The 11,033-nt window shown below is 45.3% G+C and overlaps 1 protein-coding gene across 2 annotated transcripts; it reads right to left on the minus strand.

The window, feature by feature from the left end:
• Positions 1-2,103: 2,103 nt before the first annotated feature.
• On the minus strand, positions 2,104-8,424 carry LOC127780876 (probable S-adenosyl-L-methionine-dependent RNA methyltransferase RSM22, mitochondrial). 2 transcript variants are annotated; one of them, XM_052307859.1, is made up of 13 exons: positions 8,089-8,424; positions 5,848-6,038; positions 5,477-5,754; positions 5,308-5,381; positions 5,131-5,225; positions 4,291-4,388; positions 4,073-4,156; positions 3,887-3,967; positions 3,683-3,784; positions 3,513-3,608; positions 3,009-3,088; positions 2,785-2,873; positions 2,104-2,698 (listed from the first exon to the last, which is right to left on the minus strand). In XM_052307859.1, the coding sequence occupies exons 2-13, from the start codon at positions 5,981-5,983 to the stop codon at positions 2,361-2,363; spliced, it is 1,551 nt and encodes a 516-aa protein (XP_052163819.1). In that variant the 5' UTR covers positions 5,984-6,038; positions 8,089-8,424; the 3' UTR covers positions 2,104-2,360. The 2 variants fall into 2 exon arrangements, with proteins under 2 accessions (XP_052163819.1, XP_052163818.1); XM_052307858.1 differs by having other exon boundaries at positions 3,683-3,787; positions 8,089-8,421.
• Positions 8,425-11,033: the final 2,609 nt, after the last annotated feature.

Raw genomic sequence — 11,033 nt, forward strand, 5'->3', positions numbered from 1 at the left:
TTAGTACCTGTTGGTGTTACCAACCGGGAGTAAAGATCTATTTGTAGTCCCGGTTGATAACATCAACCGGGAAAAAAGATCGCCATACGCTTTACTGACTAAAGATCTATTTATAGTCCTGGTTGGTAAAACCAACCGGGTGTAAAGAACGACGCGGAGATCGGAGAGGTGTACGTGATCGGATTGAGGTACCTCCTCCTCTCCTTTAACTCCTCTCTCCTCCTCTCCTCAACCTTATCTCCTCCACTCATTTTTAACTCCTCTCCTCAACCTTATCTCCTCCTCTCATTCTTATCTCTATTCCTCTCCTTCTCTCCTTCTCCTCTCTACTGCCAAGCCGGCGCGAGGGCGACGGGTCGCGGACGGCCGGCTGGCGTGGCAGCGGCACGGCACGCGGTGAGGCGGCGGCTGGCGGGGCACGGAGGGCCGACCGGACGGCGCAGCGGCAGGGCGCAGAGGGCCAGCCGGCCGGCACGGCGGCGGCGGGCGGCGTGGCGTGGAGGGAGGGCCGGCCGGCGTGGCGGCGGCTGGCGGCCGCACGCCGGCTGGGCGCGGAGGGCCGGCCAGTCGGCCGGCACGGCAGCGGTGCGCGGCAAGGCAGCGCTTTCTCCTTTTTTTTTTTTTAAGAATCTGAGATTGTTGTGTGATCTATTTGATTGGATCTGAGATTGTTGTATGATGTATTTGATTTGTGTGTGATGTGAATATGTGATGAATTTTGTAGAAGTTGTGATGTAATTTTTTTTAAGATTTTGTGATGTATCTGAGTATTTGAGATGATCGATTTGTGGATTTGGAGGCAATTTGAGGATGATTGATTTGAGATTTTGGGAACGGGATGGGGTGAAATCAATATATTTAAAAATAATGAAGAAAAGAAAATAATAAAGAGGAACCGGAAAGAGCAACCGGATTAGCCTAAAGATGCTTTTATCTTTAGTCCCGGTTGGTGTTACCAACCGGGACTAAAAATGGATTTTTACTCCCGGTTTTTTCACCCGGCTTTAGTACCGGATTTGTAGTCCCGATTAGAAAACCGGGACTACAGGAGGTTACGAACCGGGAGTAATAACCCTTTGTCCACCAGTGGAGTCTTCCAGCTAGCTCCAGAAGCTCCAGAAGGTGGTGGGCTAGCCCGATTTGGATTCGAAGCCGCATCTCTTCTATTAATTTAATATTAGATTTTTCCTTAGTATTCACGTTTTTATCTATGCTTCTCTATGAGAGGAAGAGAAGGAGAGCTCGCGTAGTGCTGTGAGGTGGTTCTAGAGTAGAGGAGAGCGTGGTGCTTCGCTGTGCAAAACGGCGACGGCGATGGCAACGGCGGCGGCGGGGCGTCGATGTGGACGGTTGTATCTGCCTGTCTTTGAAGATGGAAGCGGAACACCCAGGACGGAAGGGAAGAACCGGAGGAGGAGAAATCTGGCTTGGGTTTTGCTGACCAGTGGGCGTCGCTTATCAGTGTCATCAGATGTCTCCATTGCAAGGTTATTAATAATAATAATAATAATAATAATAATAATAATAATAATAATAATAATAATAAAGTTCTTTTCAAATACTCCTTTCATTTCATATTATAAGTTGTGTGATTTTTTTCTAATCAAACTTCTTTACTTTTAACCAGGTTTGTAGAAAAAAGTATAGTAGTATTTTTAACATAAAACTAACATATTATTAAAATATATTCAATGTTAAATTTAATGAAACCAATTTAATATTTTAGATGTTGCTAAATTTTTTTATAAATTTGATGAAACTTAATAAAATTTGACTAGAAAAAAAAACAACTTATAATATGATACGTTATAATATGATACGGAGAGAATACGTGACAGACCATAATTGGAAGGGAATATTAGGCACGATAATTGGGAAGGGCAAATTAGGCTAGTTGAAAAAAATTTAAGAAGTTTTGACTGTGGTAATGTGCTAACCTGGTGTTGGTAGTATAATACGTTGAGAAATTTTACTTTTGCCATCTAATTCTGCCTTTGTTTAATTAATAAATTGACTGTATGAACATGTTAAATGCACATCAGATTGATACTTCTGAGGTGCTGGGCTTCCGACTGTGTACTGCTGGTTTTCAGCCACAAAATATAGTTCTATAAAAGATTAGTTTATGCCTCAGAGTTATTCCAAAAAAAATGTTCTGACCTAAAAGAATTCACGCGCATCTTCCTCATTGAGAATCTGAGGTGTACACCTGTTACAGATATGTATTGCTGAAGCAAAAATTAAAACCCACAGCCAGCCACAAACAATTTATGAGCAGCGTCACCCAGCGAATCCGTTGCTGCAGAGCTCCAGATCTTCCACAGAAATGTGGTTATCACCAAGCCTGGACAATCCATAGATTAAAATGGCCAAAGATCCCCCCAAAGTGACCTCCGGGCTTGATGATGCATGGTGGGGTTCTTGCTTTGGGTGACCACGACACGCTCGAATGCGCCTTCCGATGCATCCCGTTTGGTGGCACGGCATACATCCAGCTGTACCTGCCTTCCTCGTCGAATGGGACTGTATATGATCCGGCCCCAGCCTCCTCCTAGATCAGCACGGACAGATTGCTCTTTGAACTCCTCTTCGGTCTCATGGAATAGACCTAGTTCTTGTGCATCAGAGTCGTATGGGACCAAACTATCCTCAGCGTTAACAGGAGCTTCTTCATCTTCCTCGCTTGGAAATTGTTCGTCTGAGCAACAAATGGCAACAAAACAATGGTTTTCAAAATCATGATCCAACAAAGAACTGGAGGAAAAATCATGAGTAGATGATAACCATAGTCAATGATGAGATCTTCTGGGTTTCTCTTGGCGTGGCGTTCTTTAAGAGTCTCAAATTTCATACCATCGAGTGGCCAAGCTTCCCTAAATTAGAGACAGAAGAATAGCCATTAAGTCAAGTATATAGTTGCAGGAGCATATGCTGCACATGTGCAAATGAATGCATAGAATGAAAAGTAATCAGATAAATCTGGATATCAAAAAGTCACGAGCTTTTACTCTGGCCGCTTGCCCCTTCTTAAAGCAACGTAGCAAAATTTCTCATCCTCAAAACCACGCAAAGGCACACCATTGGACCTCTGCAGCAAACATCAGAAACGGGAAATAAAAAAGGGTAACAGCTACAGAGTTCAATAAGGCTGAATCTTAACAAAATAAAAAAAATGCTTTAATAGTTAAAGCACAAGTTAGAAGCACATTAAATGGTTTGACTTGCAACCATTCACTAGTGAAAATACCACTTTAAGATCAGCACATTTGTGGGAGCATATAGAAGCCTATCCAATATGAAGAGCAACTACATGGGAAAATGCAAATCTAGCTCAGTGCAACACCTTCATCAGAAATTAATGGATAATGATATTATTCAAGGAATCCTTGTAATTTAGATATATGTACATTTTCTCAACTGTTGAGCACAAGTGCCTACTACAAAAAGGAAATAATAAAAAAAAATAAAAAAATAAATCATAGCACACGGCACGAAATAAATGAAAAGGAAACCTTGTAGGCACGTTGTGATGACGTCCTCTCCAATCTCTGAACAAAGTGGCAGTATTTATCTGTATTCTCCAATGGACACCGACCATCATGAGGACACTGATGCATAATGTGAAATTAGTTTTATACAGAAACATAGGTAAGCCTTTGAGCGTTTGTCATTTTCAGCTTACCGGGGCAACCACAAAAGCACCATTTTTCAATGAGGCTTCTTGACATATAATGCTCTTCATTTCACTTGGAGCAGCGTGTGTGGATTTTTCAATTTTGCGGCACTTCTAGAAAGCACGGATAGTAAGTAAATAATGCTATATAAATAGGAAATCACCGAAAAATCTTAGAAGAATCATATAATGAGTGGTAAAAGTCAGACATACTCTCTTTTCCATCCAAAGGATATACGAGCGCATTTGGCTTATAATCTTTGCTCCTTGAGGAGTTCCAGGTTCTAACAAAACCTAAAAGTTAATGGCTTTTCTTCAGATACTAATCATAAAAATATCCCCAATAAGTACAAGCATACACATGCACACACAAACACACAAGAGAAGGGTAGTATATACCAAAACATCTCCTGTTAGGTCCCAGAGCTGCCTCACGATTGTTATTCGGTCATTCAAAGAAGGAATCTCCCCGAGTGCATAAGACTGTAAATTGAGAGAAGATATTAAATGAAGGTTGGAAGATAAACAATTCACTATGATCTGCAGTAGTTTCTCAAAATTACACTAGTCAAACACCACTGTGAAACAGTGAAACACCACATGTCTTAAGAACTTACTGAAATTACGAGATCGTGCCGCCGCTCATGTTTTTCAATGTTGCGGTTCAACTCTTGGATGCTATCATAGCTATGAATAAGTGGTAACCCCTTCAAATCTACAAACATTTGCAAAGAAAACAATATAATGAATATTTATTGGTAAATTCTGTTGATTGTAGATATGTGGTATCCCTTTAAATCTACAAACTTTTTTAAAGTAAGCATTAATCATAAATACTTATAACTAATTCGTAATAAAAGCAAAAAAAAAAATCATGACAACAGAAAAAAAGAACAGCCCGTACACTGAGAGCATCACCAGTTCTTAGTGTTTGACATCAGAAGTGTCAACATATTCATGGACATGGTGAGGCTTCTAACACAAAGTATCAATGCTATGAAAACACAAGGTTTAAATTAACATAGTCAGTATCTCTATTGCCATAAGGTTATCTATACTACTTAAAATGTTAGTAGTTGTGGTGTCCCACACCACCCCTACTACTGACATTTGGGGACACCCACGGTCTATACTATTCCACTACCCTTCAACGAGTCTCCCAGTTTCACTGCTGGCTCTCCCAAATTTTGAAATAACCTACTTGTTTAATGAAAACCATAAAAGTACTACTTAGACTAAATATTTGATTAATCAACTTAACAAGCTAGCAACTTATTTTTTCCATTGCAATGCACAGGCTCTTGGCTAGTGAATTTATGATATCAAACTGATATATTAAATATGATATTCCTGCATATTTGCAGGTTGCGACTCAGACGCTACTCTAAATCCACCTAGTAATCAATCTTATTAAATATTCATTGTATCATGACTAGAAGAGAAAGAGTAACGCTTACTATCGAGAAGGTTCTTCCCTGCTCTTTGCATCTCTTTGGATGGCTCAACCAAATTAACCTTCTCTATCGACTTTGGCCACACTGCCCTCATTGCCCTGCATTTTTTCATCCATGTTAAGCTTATACAAATTACATTCTCAGTAATATATATCAACTGGCCAACTGAGCTGTGCTCACCAAAGTGCTGAACTCGGCCCTGCTCCAAAATCCAACACTTTGGCAGGTGCAAAGTCTGGTAACCTCCGACGAACCTGCGAAATCGACGCTTCAGTCCAGATAAGCACTCCAGGAAACAAATTCATCTCGCTGAGGACAACAACAATAAAGAGAGCTGGCATTCTTGGACCTCACGGAGCACACGGTGGCACGCGGCGTAGATGGCTGGCATCCGGGAGGCAACATATGCGACCGTCTCGTCCTTGCGGTACCGAAGGCCGATATCTCCATAGGCAGACCGCACCTTCCACCGCGCGGCCCGCTGCTCGGCGCCCGAGGGTGCACGCGGATCGTCAATAATCGCGCCGCGCATGGCAGCCGCGGCGAGCTCGGTGCCGGTTCCCTTTGCGCGCTCGAAGGAGGCCGAGAGCTGAAGCACCTTCCGGTTCATGTGCGCCTTGTCCTGGTCTGTGCGTCAAGCGTGCAAGTGCCATCAGTGATGTCGAAGAAATTCGTCGAGCAGGTGGTGCACGTGGGAGAGGGGGTAGTGCAGGGCGTTACCGCGGAGGTACCGCTTGATGGCGCGGCGGAGGGAGAGGGGCACGAGCTGTATGCCCTGGGACTGCTTGGCCGCCGCGCGGATGGTCTCCGGCGTCAGCAGCCTCGGCGCTGTCTCCGGCAAGAGCGCCGCCGCCATGTCTCCCCTCTCACGGCGGCAGCGTTCTTCAGAGCTAACCGCCTTCCTCACCCTTCTGCGAGTATCAGGGTTAGGACTTAGGAGTGGGAAATGAAGTGGTTCCATACTCTGATAGATATACCGTTGGATAGTCATTAGGCAGTTCAGATCGAGAGGTTGAAATGCGTCACGGCCAGTTTTGCACGAGAGACCCTATTGTGTGATTTTTGTATGAGAAGTATCACGAATAACAGTATAAGTGAAGTTCTATCCGTCGATCCTAGCACTTCTTCTATATAGACCCTATCACTTAAGTCCACCAGTAATATGCCCATACTACTAATTGATAAAACATATCAAATTTATAGAGGATAGAAAATGGCAAAATGATAAGAAATCTTACAATTTAGAGAAGAACATCCCGTTTCTTGATATTTTGAAAATGAACAATATGGTCTTTCGGTTTAAGTATCGACCATGCTAACTCTGCTAAATATGTGCACTGCAATTTAAGTACTAACTCTGCTACAAAGCTTCACAAATAAGTTAATCACAAGTTTCAAAGATCATTTGTTCAAATATATGCAATCAATCAACCATCCCTGGATTCAAATCTCTACCTATTATAAAAATTTAAGATATTTTTGCCATGAATTTCGTACGTCGCCAATATCGAGTCAGTTTGGTATTTCGCACATCCTGTGTCTCGGTCTCATTGAGTCATCGTGTACACGAGCGATGTAGTGTCGGATTTCCACGGGCCAGCTGGGCCTTCTGCATGGCTGCTGCCCACGTGTTTGGTTGGTCATGCCCACCTGGGCCGGCTGAAACTTTCTAAATATGCATGCCTTCACCTTCACGGTGAACAGCTCCATCTAAACGGTAACTTTGAGGTGAACAGTACATCAGATACAGATCCATTTGGTGATTTTCCAAAAATTAATTTCTTCTATTCTTCTCTTTCCATTTTTATTTATGTTTTATTTTTGATTTTTTTTACTCATACCCACTTAATGAGCTACCACATCACAGTATTTTTTCTTTACCTATTATGAAAATGCAAGATATTTTTGCCAATAATTTCGTACGTCGCCTACGATTCAGATTCTTAACCCACTCGCGTGCTTATTTTCCTATGTTGTCCAACTCTTAAGGCACACCAAATTTTGCCACGCGTATCACTTTTCTGTTTGATTCTCTTACTAGATAGCGTTCGTATTCTTTTTCCTGTATTGTTCACACGTCCAAGATTTAGGCCCACGTTGCTTCCATTCATCCCAGGCCCTTTGACATTTACAATTTGTTTGCACCAAAACTACTACAAGCACGCTCCGCTGATGAGAGCTCCTTTGAGCGGCTAAAAGATATCTCCCGGGTCAGATTAACTCATGGTATATATATCTACATACCTATTCTGTACCTATATCTGTAACTAATAAAAAATATGCAAGGATTCTGGTGAAAATTTCCGTCCGTCATTACCTAATTTTTTCCATCCGCATCTCCCTGAGACCGCATCAAATAACACATAAAAATCATTCCAAGTCCACATCAAATTAATTCTGATCGGGATTTTACATATATATTTTCTTTACTATTATAAAAATTGAAGATATTTTTGCTGGTACTTTGGTATATCATCCGTGTATAAGTCTGTTTTAAGTTCGTTCGCTTTTCAAAATACATATCTATATTTGAGTCAGGTTTTAAATTCATTTGTTTTGAGAAATACAGAAGGAATCGTACAAGAAATTTCTTTAAAAAAATTCGCATGCTAACTTAAGATGATCAAACTCCTAATTGCAATTCATGATTTTATAGAAAAATATATATCCAAGCGAATTCTCATATTGAATTTAACCATAACTAAACTGTTTAACAATAATAAGATTAAAATAACTTTCACCCATTGCAACACACGGGCATTTTTTCTAGTAGAAAAAAATGTTCATAAATCCTAATCGAAAATCACAGGATTCACAGCACTACATTCAGCTTCCAAGCTAGGTTCTTCAGACAAAGTTACAAGTTAAAAGTCACTGCATTGCACTATGCCACTATCCGTTGTCTGACAAATGAACATGAGATAGATACTGGAGAGAACCAAATCTTGTTAGTAACCTTACCTGGCTTAGGACGCCGGGACGGTGGTCTGGTTGGTGGCGCGGCGCGCCGACGCTGGGCCCGGGCGGGCGGGCGGTGTGCCGGTGTCACGGGGCGAAGCGGCGGAGCGACACGGACCGCAGGGCGAGGGGGCGGGCGGGAAGCGCGGGGCCGCAGGGCGACGGCACGGCACCGGCGCACGGCGCACGGCGCATCGGCCTCGGACTGACGGGCGGCGGCAGCGGGTCCTCCCGCTGGGCGCTGCCGACTCGACTCCTGTCGAGAGAGAGAGCGGGGGAGGAGGTGGACGGGGCAGTTGGGAATGGGGAGGGGAAGGAGTTAGGGACTTAGGGTTAATGAAAATTTGGGCTTTGGTTTGCTATTGGACCAATGGCCCTGAAATAACGAGGAGTGGAAGGGAAAGATGCTAGGCCTTTTTTACGGGAAAAAATATACTTTGACTCCCTCAAATATCATCCGAGTATGATTCATATCCTCCAACCATAAAACCGGGTATATCGACTCCTCCATCTATCAAAATAGGTGCAAACAATGTCCCTCGGTAGTTTTGGAGGTGGTTTTGGCTGACGTGGCGTCTACGTGGCGGTTTTGACCAAGTATTTGTCCTACGTGCCGCTTACGTGGCATTAGAATAAAAACAAAAATAAAAAAATATGTGGGACCCCGATGTCATTTAAAAAAAAAGTATTGTGGGACCCACATGTCATCCTCCCTCTCCTTCCCTTCCTCCTCCACCTCACTCTCCCTTATAGCTCTCGGGAGCGCGGGCGGTGGCGGTGGAGACGAGGCCGAGGGGAGCGGTGGCGGTGAGGAGCGGCGGCGGCGGTCGGAGGAGGAGGAGAATGCTGAAGAGGTGGTTTGTGGGGAGGATGTGGCGGAGGAGAGCAGAGGAGGAGGAGGAGGACAGCGTCCTTCGGGGAGGAGCTCGTGCTTGTGCCACCATCGCCGTGCTCGTGCTCGTGCTTGCGCCAATGCCGCCGCTCCACACCGCCTCGTCCCCACCGCCACCACTACCCTTCACCACTCCCCACAGCCACAATCGCCGCCGCTCTCCACACCCACAGTAGTCGCCGCTCCCCTTCGCCACATCCCCACCGCCGCCGCTCCTCACCACCACAGCCATCGCCGCTCCCCACCTCCGCTCCCACCGCCACAGTCACCGCTGCTCCTCGACCTCCGCCGCCGCCGCTCCCCACACCCATAGCTGCCGCCGCTCCCCTCCACCTCATCCCCACCGCCGCCGCTCCCCATTGCTGCCGCTCCCCACCGTCATAGCCGCCACCGCTCCCCGACCTCTGCCTCGACCCTACCGCCACTGCCGCCACCACTCCCCTCCACCTCATCCCCACCGCCACAGCCACCGGCCCTGTAACACCCCAGAAAACCACATAAGCCTGGGATGCCACTAAACAACCATACAAAAGTGCCAAAACAAGCAAATTTCGGCAACAACTACCTTAGACAAGAAAACATCACAGAAGCATCAACATATAGATTAAGTTTATGATACAACAACTGACTGACATATAGCGATAGCCTTTGAAAAGTAGATAATCAATGGCCAGCAACTCTAGTATTTAATTAACCCATTATGTCTAAACACAAGTAATCTTGGCAACATATTACAACAATTATGACTAAGTAAGATCATGTCGTGCGACAATGTAGCTAATTCCATCCCTTCATGCAAACATGTCACGGCAAGTACCTGAAAAGACTATAAGCGGGTGAGAATAAATCTCAGCAAGCAAACGGCTTTAACAAGCTATTTGAACCACATGTTTATTATATAGCTAATTAAATACCACGTTATGATTCGCATAAAGACAAGTTCAATATCCAAGGAATAAAACATCATGACATCACCAATTAAATCCATATACTCACAAATTCTCAAATCCCAGAGAAGAAAACACTTCTCAAAGACATCTTCGATCGATAATTTTCATAACAACCTACAATATGTGCATATACAATGCAATGGTATGTACTCCAGCTTTCACACCCAACAAGGTGAATATGTGCATATGCAATGCAATGATATGTACTCCAGCCTTCACACCCAACAAGGTGAATATGTGCATATGCGGCGGGGCGGATCCGGCTGCCGGCGACGAGCGATGAGAGAGAGACGAGCGGGGTGGATCTGGCTGCCGGCGACGAGAGGCGGACGGGAGAGAAAGGCGAGCGGCTGCGGCGGCGGAAGGCGAGGAGGGAGCGACGACGCTGGATTTGCCGCCCTTGACCGGTGACGGCGCGAGGCGGAGGAGGCCGAGGAGGACTGCGATGACGCGATGCGAAGGTGAGAGAGGGAGGCGGCCCTCATCGCCCCTGCCGCCGCCACGAGAGGGGGAGAGAGCGGTGGCGGCGAGAGGGAGAGCGAGAGGTGAAGAAAAAAGATAAGAGTGGCGCGGCGAAAAAAATAGAGAGAGAAAGAATTTGTGCGGTGGAGGGGTAGGGAAGTAAAAATATGCATGGGGCTTCGTAGGCTAGGACTCCCATTGTGGGCTGGAGTATCTCCACTAAGTTGCTTCAGATTTTAGGGAACCCATCTAGGGTATTCTACATTGGGAGATGAGTGTCCCAGAGAGTGTCCTCAGTTAGTGAGGGCACTCTAGGGGTGACTTTGATTGTACATGCCCTAAGGTGGAACTTTTTTTTTGAAGGACTCGCACACAGTGCGAAGTTCATATTGATAGAGTAGGAAGGTGGGAACTTTTGCCTCTTTGCGCCAAGTTTTGGCGTAGCGAGTGTTAGCGCTAGGCTAGGAATCACAGTGGTGGTGCTACTGCCTCACTTCGCACGCCTGTGACCGCCACGCCGCCTAGGAGTTACCGCGGCGCTGCTGCTGCCTCGCTTCGCACGCCTGTGACCGCCGCGCCGCCGCTGTTCCTCGCCACCTCTATCTACGCCTCCCCGTCGGTCGTCGCCACTAGGCACTGGCTCG

Source organism: Oryza glaberrima, chromosome 7 (assembly GCF_000147395.1).
Source record: "Oryza glaberrima chromosome 7, OglaRS2, whole genome shotgun sequence".
NCBI lineage: Eukaryota > Viridiplantae > Streptophyta > Magnoliopsida > Poales > Poaceae > Oryza > Oryza glaberrima.

Bases quoted from the DNA above. Each gene is read 5' to 3' on its own strand.
- LOC127780876 (XM_052307858.1), bottom strand. From the start codon at position 5,983: ATGGCGGCGGCGCTCTTGCCGGAGACAGCGCCGAGGCTGCTGACGCCG. The intron at 4,389-5,130 runs GTAAGCGTTACT...AAATGTTTGTAG, and splicing joins AGGGAAGAACCTTCTCGATA to ATTTGAAGGGGTTACCACTT. The intron at 3,968-4,072 runs GTATATACTACC...ATTAACTTTTAG, and splicing joins ACCTAACAGGAGATGTTTTG to GTTTTGTTAGAACCTGGAAC.